The sequence below is a fragment of the Ursus maritimus genome, unplaced genomic scaffold, assembly GCF_017311325.1.
Source record: "Ursus maritimus isolate PB19 unplaced genomic scaffold, ASM1731132v1 scaffold_16, whole genome shotgun sequence".
Lineage (NCBI taxonomy): Eukaryota > Metazoa > Chordata > Mammalia > Carnivora > Ursidae > Ursus > Ursus maritimus.
Genome location: NW_024424008.1, coordinates 63,037,538 through 63,059,456, shown reverse-complemented (window position 1 = coordinate 63,059,456; position 21,919 = coordinate 63,037,538). Strand labels below are relative to the sequence as shown.

The 21,919-nt window shown below is 38.4% G+C and overlaps 1 protein-coding gene across 1 annotated transcript in view; it reads left to right on the top strand.

Annotated features, from left to right (window-relative positions):
* CEP126 (centrosomal protein 126) overlaps positions 1 to 21,919 on the top strand; it is an 88,414-nt gene that overhangs the window by 31,585 nt on the left and 34,910 nt on the right. Inside the window, exons 3-4 of the mRNA XM_040631297.1 lie at positions 7,611 to 7,756; positions 12,256 to 12,367. Coding sequence (XP_040487231.1) covers positions 7,611 to 7,756; positions 12,256 to 12,367 — 258 coding nt within the window. The remainder of the gene's footprint in view (positions 1 to 7,610; positions 7,757 to 12,255; positions 12,368 to 21,919) is intronic.

The following is a 21,919-nucleotide window of genomic DNA, read 5'->3' as shown; positions in this document are numbered from 1 at the left end:
TTACTTTTCTTTAGTGGCTCCTCTAGGGATTACAGTATTCGATCTTAACTATCTGGAGTTATAATTGGACCATTTCACATAAATATAAGGATCCTTCAACTTTATAATTCTGTCTGTCCCACCCCCATGCTGGCATCCTTTGTGCTAATGAATTTCTGTCTATCTGCGTGTTATAAAGTTCCCAATACCGTGTTGTAATTTCTGCATTAAACCCTCAGTTGTCTTTTTACCAGTAAGACAAAGAGAAGAACATACTCTTTTCCATCTGCCCGCATGTTTATTGTTTCTGGTGTTGTTGGCTGCTGTCCGTAGGCTGGTGTTTCCGTCTGGGGTCATCTCCCTTTAGCCTGAAGAACTTCCTTTGGCACTTGTTGCAAGGCAGGATTCTGTCCATAAACACTCTCAGTTTTTGCTTATCTGAACATAACTTTATTTTGCTTTTGTTTTTGAAAGATAGTTGCACTGAGTATAGAATTCTGAGTTAACGGCCATTTTCTTTAGCACTATCGAAATGCCATTCTACTGTCTGCTGACCTCCACATTCTCATGAGAAGTTAGCAGGCTTTGGGAGTATTGTTCTCCATATATAATGTGTCTTTTCTATGACTACTTTGAAGATATTATTTTTATCTTTTGTTTCCAGCAGTTTGACTAAAATCTGCCTAGGTCGATGTTGTTAATAATTATCTAGTAGTTCACTGAACTTCTCTCATCTGTAATTTAATATTTTTTCACCAAATTTGGAAAATTGTAGGCCGTAGTCAAGTGTTTTCTGCCAATCTCTCTCTTTTTCTTTTATTTCTGGGACTCTAATTGCACATATATTGTACACTTACACATGATAATGACCACTTATCATTTAGTGACCCACAGTTCACTGAAACTATTATGTATTCTTTTCTCCATCTTTTTTGTTCTGTTCTCAGGTTAGATAATTTCTGTGAATCTGTCCTCAAGTTTGCTGATTCTTTTCTGATAACACCAATCTGCTGTTCACCTACTGGTAAAATTTTTATTTCAGATTTTATCATTTCAATTGCAAAATTTCCATTTGGTTCTTTTTTTTAAAACAATTTTCATTTCTCTTCTCACTATGTTTTTGTTTTTTAAGTTCTCAGACTGTAACAAATCCTCACATATTTACTGTTTTACATTTTCTAATATAAAACCATTGTGAACATCAATTACATTTTATCTCTCATATAATAGTAATAATGTGTAACAAATTTTTTATTGTTATTCCTTCCTCGCTGGAATATTTTCAGGTTCTCTTATCTTTACAATACCTATGGGATGGTTATTCATTCATTTGCCTGTTTTGAGACACTAAACCGAAAAACTTTTGCTTCTTTTTTTGTGTGTCTGATACTCCACATAAATTTTCAATGTCTTAATTTGATGACTCAGATAAGAGATCTAACTGAACAACTTCACATACTTGAGATAGAGGAAGGTTTGCATAACCATTATTTAACAAATTCCCTTAAGCATTTAGGCAGCCCTAGATTTCTCAAGCTAACTCACAGGTATATAATTTTGTTTGGAGTTAGCTTCATATCAGCCCTCAAAGAAAGCATTTTTCCAGAGGGAGAGGAAATCTATAAGGATCCCTGAGGCATCACTAAAATAAATCAGTAATACATACCAGCTAAGATTTCCTCCTTATCTAACTAGACAGATGTAAATTGTTCTTATTACCAGTGAAATGGTACTTGAGATGAAAGATACAAAAATAAAAAAAACTGAAACAGACATCTCTATTTAAAAAAAAGATATAATAAGTATAAGTAGTTTTGTACAATTCCTTGGTGCACTCTCAACAGTGAGACATAAAGATGACAGCTGTCTACATTGGCAGCTGTAGTTTACAGATACTCTGAAACTGAATTCATGACCTCGTGCTGTTTACTGAGAACACTTTATTATCAAAATACTAACTTCCTATATGTCCCTAAATTTTCTTAGTCAGAAAAGCATATATAGTAAGTGGATTAATAAATCCTTTATAATTAACATAAATAAAGTAAATAATTTTTATTAATAAAGATTTGTCCCCATCCCCACTAAATAAATGTTAACTGGAGAAAAAATTGGTTTAAAGTTATTATTCTGGTCATTTTCTGCTGTCTAACAAACCACCCTAAAATGTAGTGGCTTCAAAAAACAATTTATTACAGTTCTGTGTGTTCAGTGGCTCGGGAGGAAGTCTCCTGCTGCCGCACTGAGATGTCTGCTGGGCACATGTTTTTGGACTTGGGCTTGGGTGACTAGGACAGCTGGAGGATAGCCAGGATTCTCTTTCCATGCTGCCTCTCCCTTTACCTAGCATGGACTTATCAGCATGATGATATCAGGGTCGCCAGACTTTATACATGGATCTGGCTTTTCCTAGAGCAAGCATGCCACAGACCAAGTTGGAAGCTGCAACGTTTCTAATCTAACCCCACTTCTATAAAGTCCTATGGATTAGCAGAGAGCTACAGGACCAGACTGATTAAAGCAGAGAGAACTGCATAATCCTGGTTCATTGGCGACTGTCTTTGGGGATGAGCTACCATAGGAGTGCACTCATGTTTGAGTGCCCTTGACACTGCCATCTTCATCTCAAGTGAGAGCATATGAATTTAGAACTTCCTGAGTTGACTCGATCAGCTTCTGCCACAGGCATCTTAGCCCCCTCTGCCTAACAGAAACTAGAATACTCAGTTAACGCTTCCATTTAGTTGCCTCGGTTTATTTCTTTTCAAAACCTGAATTAAACAAATGAATGGTCTGCCATATATTTTATTTTTCTTTTCTCAACTCCTAATTCTCTCTTTATAGTTATGTCCAATTTAGATGTCTTAAGATTCATGTGCAACTTGAACCTCTGCCTTCCTCCTCCCTCAAAGGTTACCTTTCTCTAATCTCATGGAAATCAAGGGCAGGAGTAGGAAAGTAGGTTTTTGTCTTACCTCCACCCTAATTGTTCACGTGGTTTTATTTCTCCACATCAACTGACCCTAGCCATCACCAGTATTGTTGGGGCTTGCTGCTAGTTATTGCCCAGAATTTTTGGATTAGTCCCCTTGATAGTCTGCGTGTGTGGCAGCAGAAGTATCAAGGTCTGGCAGGTCCACCATTCTCCAGGATCCCACCACACAAGGCTGTAGGGGGATATCACACTTTATTGAAAGAGTTGAGTCGATGAACCTTTAGTTTTTGGAGTAGAATAATTCTTTCTTGGGTGGACATGTCCCATGGGTTATATAACACTTACTTAGCGTTCCTGGTGCTGGGGAACTGAAATCTGGTAGCCCACCCTAATTATTGTGGCAATCAGAACTCCAGAAGTTCCTAAGCACTCCTGGTGAAGGGGAAATGTCCCAGATTGAAAACTACTGGATTAGAGTCATTAAAGAAAACACTACTTAAAAACAGAAATATTTCATAAAATTGACAATTATATGTTTTCCTATAATCGAAGGGAAAACTATTTACGAAGTTACATGAATCCTTTTAAAGACCTGCTTTGTTTTTAACCTGGTTTCCTTGTCTTCAAATCTTTGCCTGTCTCTAAAACCCTTTCCTTCTTCACAAAAGCACACTGCCTACCAGCACAGATTCTAGTCTATTGACATAGCCGCTAGCCTCATGTGTCTACTGAGCACTTAAAATGTGACTAATCCAAACCGAGACATGAAAATACACTGAGTACAAAAAGGATATAAAATATTCTCGTTTTTATATTGATACATTTTGAAATATTTTTGATATAAGTTAAATAAAATATTGAAATTAATTTCTACTGGGGTTTTTTAATGTGGCTACTAAAAAATGTAAAATTGCATATGTAGCTTATGGGTTTTTTTTTTTAAGATTTTATTTGTTTATTTGACACAGAGAGCACAAGCAGGAGGGAGGAAGAGAGGGAGAGGGAGAAGCAGACTTCCTGCTGAGCAGGGAGCCCCATGCGGAACTCGGTCCCAGGATTCCAGGATCCTGACCTGAGTGAAAGGCAGACGCTTAACTAACTGAGCCACCCAGGCGCCCCTGTAGCTTACATTTTATTTCTAGTGGACAGTGCTGAGAAATCATGTCTCAGTGTGGAGGGGCTCAGGGGTTCAACTGGTTGGATAAAGGAACTTAAAGCTACACTTGCATTGTACATTATATAAGGTTGAGGAAAAATACTCAGTATCAAAGACCTGGGGGGATTCTTATTTTTTATTGTGATGAAACATACATAACACAAAATTTACCATTTTTAAGTATACCACTTAAGTGGCACTAAGGACATTCACATTGCCGTACAACTGTCACCATCATCTTCCCAACTGAAATTCTATACCCATTACACACTTAACTCCCCATACCCTTTTTCACCCAGCCTCTGGCAGCCACCTTAGTACTTTCTGTCCTCAAATTTGACTAGTCTAGGTAATATGATTGTGGAATAAGACAATATTTGTCCTTCTGTAATTGGCTTATTTTACTTAGTGGAATGTATTCAGGGTTCATTCATGTTGTAGCATATGTCAGAATTTCCTCTTTAATTGTACATGTATGTCACATTTTGTTTATTCGTCTGTCAAGGGACACTTAAGGTTCCTACCTTTTGGCTATTGTGAACAATGTTGTTATGAACATAAGTATATAAACATTTGTTTGAGCCTCTGCTTTCACTTCTTTGGGGTATATTCCCAAAAGTGGAATTGCTAGATCATATTGGTAATTCCCAGTAATTTTCTGAGGAATCACCATACCCTTTTTACAACAACTGCCTATTTTGCATTCTCACCAACGTATAAGGTTTCCAGTTTCTTCACATCCTCATAAGTTCTTGTAATTTTCTGTTTGTTTTGTTTTGTTTTTATCATAACCACCCTAATGGGTGTAAAGTGGTGTCTCATTGCAGTTGTGATTTGCATTTCCCTAATGATTAGTGAGGTTGAGCATCACTTCATGTTCTTGTTGGTATTTGTATATCTTCTTTGGAGAAATATGTGTTCAAGTCCTTTGCCCGTTGTTTAAGTAGATTATTTTTGTTGTTATCCAAATGTGGGAGTTTTTAAATATATTCCTGAACCAATTGCTTATCAGATATATGACTTACAAATATGTTTTTCCATTCTCTCAGTTGCCTTTTCACTTATGATAGTGTTCTTGGATGCATAAAACCTTTTAATTTTGATGTAGTCCAATTTATTTTTTCTTTTGTTGACTATGCTTTTGACATCATATCCAAGAAATCATTGCCAAATCCAACAAAGCTTTTCCCCTATGTTTCTCTCTAAGAGTTCCATAGTTTTAGCTCCTATGTTTAGGTCTTTGATCTATTTTGAGTTAATGTTTGCATATGCTGTAAGATAAGAGTCCATCTTCATTCTTTTGCATATGGATATCCAGTTTTCCCAACATCATTTGTTGAAAAAGACTGTTTCTTCCTCATTAAGTAGTTTTGGCACCGTTGTGGAAAATCATTTGACTACACATGGGTTTATTTCTAGGCTCTCTAATCTATTCCATTGATATGTCTGTCTTTATGCTCGTACTATACTACCTTGATTACTATAAATTTAAGGTAAGTTTTTATTTTTTATTTTATTTTTTATAATAATTTTTTATTATGTTATGTTAGTCACCATACAGTATATCCTTAGTTTTTGATGGCAATGTTCCATGATTCATTGTTTGCATATAATACCCAGTGCACCATGCAATACGTGCCCTCCTTAATACCATCACCATCCTATCCCGTTCCCCACCCCCCCTCCCCTATGAAGCCCTCAGTTTGTTTCCCAGAGTCCACAGTTTCTTATGGTTCATTCCCCCTTCTCTTTACTCCCCGTCATTCTTCCCTTCCTTCTCCTACCAATCTTCCTATTTCTTATGTTCCATAAATGAGTGAAACCATATGATAATTGTCTTTCTGTGCTTGATTTATTTCACTTAGCATAATCTCCTCCAGTCCCGTCCATGTTGCTGCAAATGCTGTGTAATCATTCTTTCTGTCCACCTTTGTTCTTTTTCAAGAATGTTGTGGCTATTAAGGGGTCCCTTGAGATTTCATATGAATTTTAAGATGGATTTTTTAATTAAGTCTACTAATCCATGAACGTAAGATATCTTTCCGTTTATGTGTGTTTTTAAAAAATTGCAGCAATATTTTGTGTTTTTGGTGTGCAGGTCTTTCACCTCCTTGGCTGAGTTTATTCCCAAGTATTTTATTCTTTTTGATGCTGTTGTAAATGGGATTGCTTTCTTAATTACCTGTCTAGATTCTTAATTGTTAATATATAGAAACACAACTGATTCTTGTGTATTGATATTGTGTCCTGCAACTTTGCTAAATTTATTTACTAGTTCTAACAGTGTTTTTGTGGAACTTTTAAAGTTTTCTGCCCGTGCCACCTATGAACAGAGATCATTTTACCTTTTTTCTCTCCATTTTGGATGACTTTTATTTAATTTTCTTGCCTAATTGCTCTGGCTAGGACTTCCAGTTTTATGTTGAACCAAGTGGTGAAAGCAAACTTCCTCATCTTACCGTGAGGGGACTCCTGAAGGAGATGGCTTGGGGGTGCCTATCTGTGGCACTACAGCATTATCTCCTACCTGCCACAGGGGTAGGACTATTTGAAGATCTGTAACCCTACTTCATAGAATTGTAGTTTCTTAAAGCTGAGTTATTTAAATGAGAATAATGCTTTGGCCCATGAAGGTCTTTGGAAAGATTGTTAATAGTAACCCATGACACTAAAAATCTTAGAGTTCTTATCTACCACCTGTCAATCCCATACATTCCAAAGAGAAGAACCACTTGGCAGTTTCTTAACCAGTGAGTTGCCATTTTCCTTCTTCATTTTTCTCTTCGTCCAGAAAATAATTATTAACACACACACACACACACATGCACATGTTTTCCACAAACAAAATTACTTTTTTGAAACAGTTGAAACTAGAGAACATGAATTCAAGTGCCCAGGCAGTCAGAAATAAATGAAATAGGAAAGTTAAGAAAAATAGGGTTATGGGCAGGCGTTTGTAGTCATGTGGGGATAGGAGTCCAGGGTTGACAAATCTTGCAGATTTTCAAGAGAAGGTGAAAATCAAAATTTTTATGTAAATTGTGTGGATTTCTAGTATAGCTCAGACTTAATATGATAGTCAATTTTAAACTTCTGGTCTAAAAGCAGAAGAAAAATCTGTAGTATCATCTTGACTGCCCTATAATTTGCAATGCTTCTTCCTTCACCAATGAATTCGTTTTTCTCATTCCAGAAAATAGTGTAGCTTTTTAGTAAAGAATTCTTCCACAGCAGGCTTTGGGAGGTGGGAACATGGATGCAGGCCTGCCAGAAATTAGAAAGACCCCCATTAAAGAGCCTTCCCTTAGTTGCAAAGTGCCTGGATAAGATTCTGGAATTACCACATATGAAGATATAAAAATTCTTAGCTAAGGACCTTTTTTTTTTTTAAATTTAAAATGTGTTGTTTCTAAGTAAGTAGACTTTTGAAATATGAAAACATCATTATATAACAAATCATTAGTTTGAAACTATTTTCTGTGTTCACATTTTTAAGACTTATTGCCTCATTCAGTTATCTACTTTGTGTTTCACATATAGAGCTTTTGAAGAGAAACGAAAAGAACAAGAAGAAAGAGAACAACAAATCAGAGAACAAATACTTCAACAAAGAAAAGAGAAGTTTGAAGAAGTCACTGAAAAATTCCAGCGTGCTCATATTCCTCTTTCACAACGGAGGGGAGCAGGTAACTGAACTTCTGGAACAATATGAGGGCAAAAATGAAAATCATATCATATTTAACTTGAGTAGACAATAAAATGACAAATTAAGAAAGAAAGTGTAAATTCAAACTAAAAAATGTGCCTTTTGAGCAATAAGACTTTAACCAAATGAAAAATTGTAATTTGATTTAGGTTTAATTTAGAGAATATTTTGTTGGTCCTATTAGTAAATTTTGAAAGTTCACAAGTTTTATTCTACTTCATACTGGCTTACAGTGTTTTGTCTTTTTAAAACTGATGTAGTAAAAATAAAATTTAATATTTAGGCTCAGTAAATTAGCGTCACATTCATTCTGGCATTTTATTCACATTTTGGTTCAAATTCTTATTGAAGAGACTGACAAAATAAAAAAGAAAGTGTACAAAGTAATATAATCTAACAATCTGAGACGTGGAATCAATTAAGAATTTAAATACGATGATGGTTGATTCTTTGGTACCAGATCTACATTTTTTATACCTTAAATAGCAACACGTAATTAACTATAAAATGTCAAAGTTTAAAAAAAAAAAAAAAAAGGACAGGGTCCCTGAGTGGGTTAGTTGGTTAAGCGTCCAACTCTTGATTTCAGCTCAGGTCATGATCTAAGGGTCATGAAATTGAGCCCCATGTCAGGCTCTGAGTACTGGGCATGGATCCTACTTAAGATTCTCTCTCTCCCTCTCCCTCCGCACCTTACCTACCCCCCACTCACGTACATGTGCTTTCTCTTTTAAAAAAAGTAAAGAAAAAAGGAAAGAAAGAAAGAAAAAAATAGAAAGAAAGAAGGAAAGAAAGAAAGAAAGAAAGAAAGAAAGAAAGAAAGAAAGAACAGGCAGAACCTTTACGTTCAGCAAACATGAAAAAGAAAGAAAGGAAGGAAGGAAAGGAAGAAGGGGAAGGGAGTGATGTGGGAAGTTCTCCAGCAGAAGTAGATTTACTGTGAAGCTACTTAGGCTTGAGTTTCATGAGTCCTCACTGTCCCGGCCCCTACACCTAATTTTATATTAGCAATTTTGCATTATTTTTTCTTAACAAAGGCCCCAAGTTGTATAAGCCCTATGCTCTCATAGAACTTGTGTCTATCCCGGATTTTCAGGATATATCGATAATCATAAAAAAGGTCCAAATCACAATATATGATATTCTGCCTTTTGGTAAGTAAAGGGGAAAATTAGAATATATATTTATATTTGCTTATATTTGCATAAAGAAACAGTGAAAGAATATACAAATGACCAAGGAAAATGAGACTTCCAAATGTGTGTCATGTATATTTTTTAACTTCTGAATATATTATCCATACAAAATATCAAATTAATACTTCAGGAAAATTCAATGCTATGAATGAAGAGCAAGAACAAAGCTATGAAAGACAACTATTTACTTAATTGTCTATTAGTTTAGTTTATTCCCAAATCCTGAAGGTTAACTGAAGACTCAGCAGGTAAGCATGATAGTTGGCTCTCCCCCTTCTTACAAAGAAGGGCAGCAGATTGGGGTCTCAGGAGGTCGGAAGACTGTGGGAGTACAAGAACTGGAAGGCTCAGAGGTCCCGGAGTAACTGAGGTCGTTCTGCAAGAGCACAGGCTTCCATGATCAGCAGAGAATGAGAGGGAGGCACTGGGAGGTCCTCGGACACCAGCAGCACAAGCAGTAATGGGTGGTGGTAAACTCATCTCAGGCACTTTTCTTTTCATTGAGGTGTAACTGACATATGATAGCCTGTTAATTTCAGGTGTACATCTTTGTGATTCGGCATTTTTATATGTTAGTAAATGATCCCCACAATAAGTGTAGTTCCATCTGTCACTACACAACGTGAGGACAGTGTTACTGACTCTCCTCCCTGTGCTGTATGTCACATGCCCATGACGTACTTATTTTATGCCCGGAAGTCTGTACCTCTTAATCCCTTTCAGCTACCTCACACTTCACCAGCCCCTCAATCTTTACCCCCTTTGATACCAGTTTGTTTCCTTTCTCTCTGAGTCTGTCTGTTTTGTTTCGTGTGTTCATTTGTTTTGTTTTTTAGAGTCCACATATAAGTGACATCATACGGTATTTGGCCTCTGACTTATTTCACTTAGCATAATGCTAGTCCATCACTTTGTCTCAAATGACAAGATTTCGTTCTTTTTTATGGTTGAGTAATATCCCATCATGTATGTATACCATGTCTTCCTTATCCATTCATCTATCAATGGATGGAGGCTGTTTCCATTTCTAGGCTGTTGTAGATAATGCTGGGATGAACATATGGGTGCATCTATCTCTTCAGTCTAATGTTTTTGTTGAGCTGCGTTAGTGTTAAAGTTAGTGTCTAGGCTCTCTTTGATCGGCAATGAGTGGTGCTTAATAAAAGCAAGTCTCAGACCATAATCTTGCATGACTAGACACAGACCATTAATACAGCTTGTTCCGCAAGCTGAGTATGAAGTCCCAGCATTCTGTCCTTATAGGTGCTCTAACTACACCTTGTATGAAAGGGTTACCGAGGCACACACAGCCACATTCCAGAGGCAGAGCTGTGTGCCCTCTGGCTTTGGACATTCAGAAATGTTCCTGTATTAATGGTTGGATACAAGACTGATCAGACATCAAGACTCAGAGGTCATCCATAGGGTAAAGGAAATAGACCTCCCTGGATTCTTATTCTCTGTTTATGTAAAGGTAGGGAGTGATTAACATATGTTTAGGAAAATGCACTTGTCTTGAATTCCTTTAATTTCAACAAAGAAAGCCCATTTTAACATTCATCAAGCTATTCAACAGGCTGTTACTTTCACCAATAAAAACCCATGTTAGACGTTGAGTATACTAATTAGAAAACCAGTCGATATATAACACTTAGTAGTATCTGCCTCAAAAGGATTGGTCCTTTATGACTGGAATATCCTGCCAGCCCTGTCATAACTGATGGTACATTAATGCCATCACCCCTTGATTAAGGAAATGGACTGTATCTAGAGTTCAATGTGACCTAACCCATATATAATAATATACTGGCTTTGCTTCGGCATTTTAAAGTAAAAAACAAACGTCACAATAGCGGGAAAGTCTGATAACATAGGGGCTTTTAAAAAAAGGAGGAGGAGAGACAGTTTGGAGGTGTCAGTGGAGACCTAGAAATTCAGCTACCCTACCTCCATGCCTTGGGTTGTCTGTGATACGTGACGGTAGGAAAGTAGCACCCCCACTGAAGCGGGCCGCAAGAGAAGCAGTATCCCTAGAAGACGGCTGCTTCACCTGGAGCAAGAAGGTGAGAAGAATACTGACCGAAGTAGGAGACGCAGAGCACGCTGAGTACAGAGTGCACAGTGGAAGGCTTCGGGGAAGTGGGCACATGGGAAGCAGAGTTGGGTTAGAGGCTGTGCTGCATAGTGTGGAGACAAATGTCCACAGAATCTATGACCTTGAACGAGCTATTTCTCTGGGCCCATTTCCTCCATTGCAAAGTGGAGATTCAAATAGCATCTGCCTCAAAGACCGTAGTGAGGATTAAATTAGCTAATAGTTACTGCGTGCTTAAAAATAATGTCTGTAACACTGGGTGTTATACACAACTAATGAATCATCGAGCCTTACATCGGAAACCGGGGATGTACTGTATGGTGACTAACATAATATAATAAAAAATCATTAAAAAAAAAAAAATAATGTCTGTAACAGTAAGTGCTCAGTAAACAATGTTGATTTTTTTACACCTTCCCATTTTCTTCATAAGAATATTAATAAACTTTGGGGCACCTGGTGGCTCACTTGGTTGAGTGGCATACTCTTTATTTCAGGTCAGGTCATGATGTCAGGGTTGAGGGATCGAGCCCGCCTCTGGCTCCACGCTCTGGGAGGGAGTCTACTTGAGATTCTCTCCCTCTACCTCTGCCCCTCCCCTCACTGTTGTGCTCTTGCTCTCTCTTTCTCAAATAAATAAATCTTTAAAAAAAATATATTAGTAAATTTTGTCAGAAATTTATGGAATCCTCAGGGCACCTGGGTGGTTCAGTCATTAAGCATCTGCCTTCGGCTCAGGGCGCGATCCCAGGGTCCTGGGATCGAGCCCCGCATCAGGCTCCCTGCTCCGCTGGGAGCCTGCTTCTTCCTCTCCCACTCCCCCTGCTTGTGTTCCCTCTCTCACTGTCTCTCTCTCTGTCAAATAAATAAATAAAATCTTAAAAAAAAAAAAAAGAAATCTATGGAATCCCAAGATCAAATATAGTGGGGTTTGCATGCTAGAACGAAGAGCCTGGACAATTCTCAAAGTTTTTTCCCAGATAAATATTCTTAATATTGGCAATGTAACAGTTTCTCTGTGGGGAATTAGATGTCTAAATTTAAAATATTTACACTACCCTAAAAAATATTTTCTTTTTACAAAAGTTTTAAAGTAGTATTTTATTATTGACCAATTAAATTATATAAAAAGATAATTGAAGGTGAAGGGATTCTGTACTATTTGCTTTTTCTTTATTATCCCTTCAGTTTTTCAAAAACCGGTTCCTCCATTGGAAGAAGCCCTCAAGCAAATTCAGGAATCCAATTTAAAGTCAGAAGTAAACCTCCTCCCTTCCCACAGACCAACAATAAATTGGAGGTGAGTAATTATTATTATAATGTATAATTATTAATATATAATAATTAAATAGCTTTCTTTTGCTGAGTTTGTAGGCCTTTTCATCAGTTACTCTTCACCTTTGTTGTAGAGTTTACTATTTTATTTTCATAGATTAATTTGAGGTAGAGTAGAATATAAATTGCTTCAAGAATAAGGCAAAATTCTAATTCATTGTCTTTGGTATTACAGTGCTGCCTATGTTGAGTAATTTTCTATGGAAACTATCACTAAAACCATTTTAAAATATTAATGTTCATTATTTATCTTCACTGAGAGGAAAAAATTGTGTTGAATTGTAGTGATATAAGTTTAGATAAAAGGAGTAATTTATGGTAGAAATGGGTTTTTCCTCATGGAAAAATCTTTCTTGGATGTCTTGAAAAAGCTAATATCTCCTGCTTCCTCTCCAGGGTAGCTTAAGTGAATTATCTAGGAGCAGTAGCATGGATCAACTAGAGAACCCTGTGACATCTTATATTCTCCATTTATTTATTATAAATGTTTATTGAAGCTACAACATGCATAGCACTAGGTCAAGCATTGTAAAGGGGTTGTGGCGAAATATTATACTGTAAAATACAATTCCTAGTCTATAATCTAGGAGAGAAGCAAAATAGTGCTTCAAAAAGTATAGAATACTACCAAATGAGTAATGACAATACTATATAATATTTATTTATATAAAGACATTTACAATTCAGACATTAATTATGTTAATATTTTACCTGTACATAATGTTATTTACTGAAGTACTTCCATTTTTAGACTGTGTGTGGCCAATAGTTCCCTTGATCAGAGCTAAAAACAATTAAATTCATTTTCTCAGTCTTTATTATAGTTCAGGAAGGACCTCATGGAATAGAAGAGTCTTCAACAGAGCTTTGAAGATAGAAATTGGTTATGAAACAAATGGGCCCTGGGACTCCAGACAGAGGGATGAGCGTGTGCAAGGGCAAGAGTGACGGAAGGAATGGTGTGTTCTAGGGGTTGGAGTGCGCACAGTACCAGTAGCTTGGCTAGGCAGGAGATTGGAGAGTAAAAGCATCTGTACACTAAGGAATAGAAACTTTCTCTTGAGAGTTCAAGAGGAGTGAGTGAAGGATCTTCAGTAGATGGGTGGTAAGATCAGCTTTTCTTTTTTAATATATCATTCCAATCTACTGTGAACAAATATGAATAATGGATTGGAAGAGAACAAGACAGGAGGTTATTTCAATATATGTAATTGAAATTATATGAGTTCAGAAGTCTAGAGAAAGATCCAGGCTTAAGGTCATTGAACACTACATGGTGGATGAGACACAGCCACGGAGGTTGTGTACTGTGATGACCCGGTCTAGGACAGAGCCCTGAAAACACCCACATTTAAGGAAGTAGAAGAAAGAAGCCTACAAATAGGAGCAGAAAGGTTGATACAGGACTAGGAGAGGGTTGTATCATGGAAACTAAAGAAGGATAGAGTTTCTTGGGGAAAAAAAACAGTTTATAGAGATCAAATGGCTTCTAGGGAATCAGTCACGCAAGCTGCTATCCTGGCCTCAAACACGTGGCCCATTTAAAAGGGGTAATGGGAGACGGGTTAATGAAGGAAGTGGAAAGCCAGCACAGGATGGGGAGCCCCCCAAGAACTGACCACCACAGAATCAGTATTACCCCCACAAACCTGACCTGGAGACATGGGTAGCCACAGAAGGGGGCTGCCAGACAGAACTGTGTCCTCGGTGGAGGAGCCCAGCACAGTGGAAACTAGAAGACTAATGATCAAAAACTTCTTTCTTCTGTCACCCTGACTCTTTCTAGTGCCTTCCATTGGCCAAAATGAACCATAAATCAAAAGGCAAAGGACCATTTAGTCTCTGCCAAGCAGAGACAAGTGGAGAAGCATGGAAAGTGAATCTGGAAAAGAGAGAGTATCCACTATGGAGGCAGTGTGTCCACTCTGTTTCACAATAAACTGTCACCCTGGGGACTTCTGTCAGAGCAGTGTCAGTGACAGGATGAGGACAGAAAAGAGATTGCCATGGGTTGAAAAGGAACAGAGAGAAAGGTAAAAGTTTGTTTATGAAAGGAAAAGAGTGATAGAACAACAGTCTGAAAGATGACATCAAACTGATGAGTAACAGAGCTGAGTGCAGAAGTTGGAGGAGGCTAACCGTGCTGAGTGTCTTACTTTCATCTTTTGAGCCTCACAGCGATCAGCATGGCTGAGTGAGATGTAGTTCTCCTCTCAGGACAGCTCTGCAGTTACATGATAATATACGTGTAATACGTGTAAGGGGGACTGTTACAGAGGTATTAGCGAAGAGATCAAGTATGAAATGTCAAGTTGGGAAGGCTTGAAGGATGAATACCAATTGTCTAATGAGGAAGCATAGGTTGGGTTGAGCATGTCCAGGCCTACAGTGTTGTAAAAGGCACAGACCCCTAAGGACAGAGAGCTTGCTCAGAGTGGCAGGACTGTAGGATGTGTTGCTAGGAGGACAGGAGATAATCTAGAAATGTAGATTGAGATCCAGTGTGAAATGTTTTTATGTCTAGCTGGAAAGTTTGAAGGCACCTTTTACTATAACTAGTAGAGAAGCAGTGAAGGTTTTTACTCAGGGACTGATTTTTATTTTATTTTATTTTATTTATTTGAGAGAGAGAGCAGGAGCAGGGTGTGGAGGAGAGGCAGAGGGAGAACTAGACTCCCCTCTGAGCAGGAAGCCCAACCCAAGGGCTTGATCCCAGGCCCCTGGGATCATGACCTGAGCGGGAGGCAGGCACTTAACTGACTGAGCCACCCAGGCCCCCCAATGAGGGACTGATATAATCCTCTTTATCATTTTAGAAAGATAATTGGTGCGAATGTTGAAGAATGAAAAGGATGGAAAGAAACTGAAGGCTAGGGGACAAGAGAAGATTAATGGGATAATCCAAAGGATAGATCATCACAGCTTAAACTGGAATAGTACCGTTTTGAATAGTGAGAAATGATAGGTCTGTGAAGGAATAAAAATATTTTGAGTGGTTAGAAGGAAAGGATAAGAGAAGCAAGGGTGCAAACACCTTTTCACAGTACAGAGAAGTGATGTAAGAAGAAAGAGGATTTAAGAATGTTGACCAGATAGAAGTATAAAACATGGAGCATGGAGTGATCAGTGGCAGGAAAATCAGGAGGTATCCAGCCATGAATTTGAAAGGACTTATGTTAAAAGGGTAGTAGTAGTGAAGTCAAAAGGAAAGATAGAAGGAAAAGACATTTCATAGAAATAGATTATGGAAATTAGATTATGAGTTTGGTGTATGATGGGATAAAGAAAATGAAAAGAAGCAAAAGAGACCAAAGAAGCTAGAATTTTGAGTCTTGATGATTGAGGGAATCTGTTGACTTTAAAAATAAAAAGAACAAAATAAGTCAAGCAGAGAAAGACAATTATCATATGGTTTCACTCATTTATGGCACATAAGAAATAGCAGGAAGATCGGTAGGAGAAGGAAAGGAAGAATGAAGGGGGGGTAATCAGAAGGGGGAATGAAGCATAAGAGACTATGGACTCTGGGAAACAAACTGAGGGCTTCAGAGGGGAGGGGGGTAGAGGACTGGGATAGGCCGGTGATGGGATTAAGGAGGGCACGTATTGCATGGAGCACTGGGTGTTAGACGCAAGTAATGAATCATGGAACTTTACATCAAAAACTAAGGATATACTGTATGGTGACTAACATAACAATAAAAAATTATTATAAAAAAATTTTTAAAAAGAAAAAGAACAAAAGGAAACAGTGCAAGTTTGGCAAGATTCATTTGCAATTTCATTTCAGGCATCTGAATTGAGGGGATAAATATTCAAGTAGAAATGTATACAAACAATTGGCCCTAAAATGAAATGAGAGATCCAGGCTGTAGAAATACACTTGAAAGTCGTGATTGTATACGTTGTTGCATCATTTTTATATGTAGTTATGTCTCCCCAACCAGACTGTGATATTCTAGGGAACAGTGGCTAAATGGTACACACGCAGGTATTCCCTGTAGTTCCTGTCTCAGTGCTGTGCATGTTGGAGGCGTTCGGTAAAGACTATGAGTGGAGGAACATCCCTGACGTAGTGGACACACCTCCGAGAGTATGAACTTGACCTAAGTCAGTAGATGAGGAGGCTATTCGTCAGAGACAAACACCAAGAGGGAACTCCAGATGGGGGAGCAGGTAGTGTGGGGAAAGGTGTGCTGGCATGAAAGGGCATGCTGTGTTGAGGGCAGTGAACGTAGCTCAGTCCTGCTAGCATGCACAGTCGGAAGGGGAGGTGTGAGCAGACAGGTTAATTGGAAAGGAAGCCATGAGTTGACTCAGGAAGAGCCTTGTTAAGAGTTTGTTCTATAAATAATTACTGAAGCAAGCAATCAACATTTATACTTTAGAAATACTGCCAGAATGGGAAGGAGTGGGGTACAGCTAAAGGTGGGAGAATCAGCTAAAGTGATATGTCAGTTAATAAAAATGAAGACTTCTTGAGAGCTATTTAGGAGGTGGAATCAACATGATTTGGTAACTGTTTAAGAACTGGAAGGTGTTCAGAAGGAGTGAAGCATGACTGGAGATTGGGATTGGTCAGTTAACAGGTAGTGAAACCATAAGAACTTTTAGGGAAGAAGAGGTTTGAAGGAGGGAGTGACTGAAAAGAGGATAGTAAGTTGTAAGTCTGAGACACTTATGGGATATTCCTGAGACAATTTCCTATGGTAAGAACTCTCAGCCACGGATCTAGATATGATAATTGCCAATGAATGAATAAAGTTAAAGACATGGTTCGTGAGTTCAGCTACACAGTGAAACTCCCAGCAAGCCATGTTTGGCTTCAGTTAGAGGACAGAAAACATTTCACGGCAGTAGGCAACATTCTTCAATGGAAGGAATCCTCCTGGCAGACCACAAAGCAGTCAGTCTTTGCTATGCCCCTCTCCCCACACATGACAGCTCGGCTACAAGGAAACAAGATCACAGGAGTGGGTGTATGGCCGCCCTGGCCAGAAACCCCGTGTTCCACACGGGAACCAGTATTCCTGGTAATGGCTCCATATGGATAATGCCGAGGTCCATGGGAGAGACACGTCCAGTAATAAGAATTACCACACTCGGGAAAAACCAAAGCTGTAGCTTGGTATCAGCTATCTATGGTTGATTCAGTCCTCTACGTTACAGAGAGTATGGATAGATAAGCAAAGAAGAAGGTCACAGAGCTCTCAAAACTTCCAGCATAATAAAAAAAGTGATTCTTCAGGTCAAAAGTACACCTTGTAAAAACTCACCAAAATGAATAGTTGTTTTGTTAATTTAGATGAAAGTTCAAAACTTTACTGGATTTCAATACTAGCTTTTTCAATATTAGCTTTTTTAAAAGTATTTATTTGTTTTAGAGAGAGAATGAGCAGTGGGGAGGGGCAGAGGGAGAGAGAAGCAGACTCCCCACTGAGCAGGAACCCCAATGTGGGGCTCGATCCCGGGACTCCGAGATCATGACCTGAGCTGAAGGCAGATGCTTCACCGACTGAGCCACCCAGGCGCCCCAGTACATTCACTTTTACACCAAAACTATATAAATTAAAACTGGAGTTCAGTCAGTATTTTTTTTTAACAGAATTACCTGGAGTAAGGAGATAAAATAATTATATCTATTTTGACCTTTTGGAAAATTTTTTTTAGTTTCACAAGTATATTTAACAGATCATTTATAAAGCAACAGTCCATTGCAATGTTTAGCTACTCTCTGGATTTTGGAAGCAAAGTACCAAGTCTTAATAAGATGGTGCCCGTATAGAGATGAGCTTCCCCTAGGGCTGTGGGGACCAACAGATTGAGTTCCTAATCTTGATTATGCCTGAGATTTGTCTTGCAACGTTAGGTTAAGCAAATCACATTAATTCTCTTTGGAACTTCGTCTCCCAGCACTTACTGTGATTGCAAAGTGTTTACCAGATATTTAACAAGGTGTTTGCTTGTGAAAAAATACCATCTAATTCAAAAATACTATTGATATGGAGCACCAGATTACACTGTGTAGCAGTCAGTCCCTTAGGATTTTTAAATTGTGGATCATTTCCTGATTCTCATTTTTGGCATTCGTAAATCGTAGCAAACATCACCAATAATAAACACCAAGAGTCCATTTAAACTTTTTGTTAAAGTTGCAGCAATTGTCTGTTACGATGAAATAAAACTAATGATCAGGGATGGAGTTCTGAGTGTCCAGAAGAGAATCCATCCCAGTTGTCAGTCTGTGTTTTCTTATTTAGGGACCACCACACTTTCCCCACTGTTAATAACCAAGATAATTAAGTAGATTGTGGCCATTTTGTTATGCTTATGAGACTGCAGTTCTCAATTTTGGGTTAAAGGTTTTGGCTGCTATAAAAATGTTTTAAAATACATTTCAATGGTAAGAACAAAAGAAATTTTTTGTACTTTTTTTTCATTTAATTGGAATAATGTTCAAGTTTCTACAAATAGGGTAATTGTAAATTTAAAGCATTAAGCATTTATTGGTGAATAATGTATATATTCCCATTCCAAGAAGTATAAGTGAATGACATGGAAATAAAGTCTTTAAAGTTTACTATAAAAAAGAAATTCTAGCATATAAAGGACAAGCAAAGAAAGGAGCTCAAGAAAGAACCTGAGAAGGAACAATTGGAGAAGTAGGAAAATAACCAGGAAAGCACAATGACATGCAAACCAAGGGAATTAAATTCAGAAAGACAGCGGTCCTGTAGTGTCTGTTTTTAGTTAATCATGAGCAAAAGCCGTATCTCGGAGCCACAGGTGGATGCCAGACAGCAGTGGCCAAGGAAGTCGTGGGGGTGAAGGCAGTATAACTTTAGAGTACTCTGTGGGGAAGGGAAGATGACAGACATTTAGAGGGGGAATTTAGAGTAATAAAAATTCCAAATCATCTAGTACAAAAATAATGTGCACTTTTGTATACCGGTTTTCCTCACAGGTTTCTCTTTGTGCATATCAATTGTCATCCTTTGTGTTGTTAGATATTTTCAATTTAAAAAGCTCTTTAGTGCTAGGAATGGAAGTATAGACTATTTTTGCTCAACACTGTACAGTTCCTTAAAGTCTTAGAAGAGATAAAGTGTCAAAACCACTTTGATTTCCTTGTAGCGCACAAACGTAGAGTTAGCATGACCTGGATCTGTGCTGGGACCACTAAATAGCATACGTCATTTTGTTTTACGAGAGATGATCTCCGTTCTAAGTTAGAGTACACAGTTTTCACTTATTATTGTGATGCACTATTTTGATTATGACTATGTACACCTATCTGTATACACACACACAATAGATGTTATGTATTTGGAAACAACAAATGTTACAATTTACAGAGAGAACATTTTGGCTTACTTATTAAAACGTTGAACTTCTCTCCACAGATAACTAACAGTATTAAATGATATGTATGAAAATGCTTTGTAAGTTATAAAATGCTATACAAATATGAAATATTGGAATATTAAGAATCAGGTGTTAGGTTAACAGAAATATGTGTACTATTTATTGAAAATATGATTAAGCTACAAATATTGATCAGCTATTGTCACATTAAAAATCCATTATATGTGGAATATAAACCTAAAATGTGTTAAGGAATAAAGTAATGGCAGGAAACAGGGAGCATCCAAAGTAGTTGATTCCATCAGTACTCATAAACAATTGTTCTAATGTGGAAACTATTAATGGCAGATAAAAATAATTTAAGATGTTGGTAATGTGATCATCTAAAGGCAAAAAAATTGTATGAAAAACTAGAGGGTATTCAATGCTAAAGCCTAAGACCAATCAAAGAATATATCCACATGAAAATAGAAGCTGCCTCAGGAGATAATGATATATAAGAATATTAATAAGGGACTAACATTAAAAATGCAAGTAATCAGCCTTCCATCACAACCAAATCCTTATCACAAAGATAATATACTTCACCCTTCTGATAGATATAAGGCAAAAGAACCTATATTTTCCCCATATTAAATTTTTATACTTTTAAAATGATATTATCAGATATCTATCTCCAATATCCATGTATTTGTGGTGACACAATTGATCCTGAACCACATGCAACCCTGAGAAATCTGGCCAGAGCTGAGCAGTGACCTATTTGACCTCTATTTTCCCTTTGTACCAGTAATTTAAACCAGATTTTCTAGCCCATATTCATTATCTGTATGACTACCGGACTCCTGAGAGGGGAAAATACTCTTGAGAGGAATCAGAAAAGGGGACCGTGAATAAGCTACGTACATTTGTCAGCACATGTGAGAGGACCCTGGTTGATCAGAAGAACACACGCATGGACGCTCAGGACAAAAATATACTATGAATCAAAAGCCTAGAGACAGCCTAATAAGCATCCACAACAAAAATAACATCTTAATAAGGCTGTCTCTCTACCTGCCTGTCCAAATGCTTTTCCACCTGTGCAGATCCATTCCTGCCTGTCCAGCTGTCTCCACACCTTATCCCTACTTAACAGTTCAGCTGCCTCCTCCACGGGCTCCATTGCTGTCCCACCATTCCCAGATTCTTCCCAGCTATCCAGCTGTCTCTGCCCCCAACCAGCCCCAAACCCTCCCTATTCGTCCATCCATCCCCTCTGCTCTCCCAAAGACCTCTATACCAGCCCTGTTACCGTCCTACCCAGTCAAATATCTTCCTCACCCTCCAGCCCCAGTTACCCCCAGCTTCCCCAGCAGTTTCCCACACCTACCAGCCCCAATTCCTTCTGGCCCACCTGACCATCTACCCCACCCACCCCGAAGTTCCACAGTCCTCCCTGATTCTGACACACAGAGCAAGTTATTTTACAAAACTTTCAGACCCAAACATTTCCCTCCACAGCGTTCTACTCAGGCCACTCTAATGCCTGCCCTCATTCGTCGTTCCCTTCCAGCTCGACTGGTTGTTTCCCCAACCCCTTTGGAAGCTCTCCCTGTTTTGAAGCCTTCCTGTTTATCCAGTCACCCCCCTCATCAACCAGTCCCCGCTCTTTCTGATATCAGTCCGTTCCCTGAACATCCTGCTACATTAGATCCTTTTTGGTCAGCCCAGCGGTCTGTTCCGCAAACCACCACATTGTCAGATCTGCCCCAGGCCTTCGTAGAACATCCTCCTGCCTCAGTTCACTCCCACCTACCTCCCTGTCGTTCCCCATGCTCTTCTTGGTCTTCATCGCCTTCCACTTTCACACCTTCTTCATCTCCTGTGCGGTCTTCTTCCTCTTCCTCTATCCTTTCCTCTTCTTTACCCTCCTCTCCTGCCTCTCCATCCTTACCTTCTTCATCTGTTCCTTTCTTTTCCTCTTCTCTCTATTCAGCTTCCTCTCCAATCCATCCTGTGTCTTCCTCCTTTCCCCCCAAGCTTTACTCTCCCTCACTTCCTACTTCCCCCTCTCCTTTTATTCCTGTTCATCCCCTCAATCCTCCTCACTGGGGGAAGAAAGTAGAGAAGAGAAGAGAAGCAAGTGGAGTAGAGAAGAAAGAAATAGAGA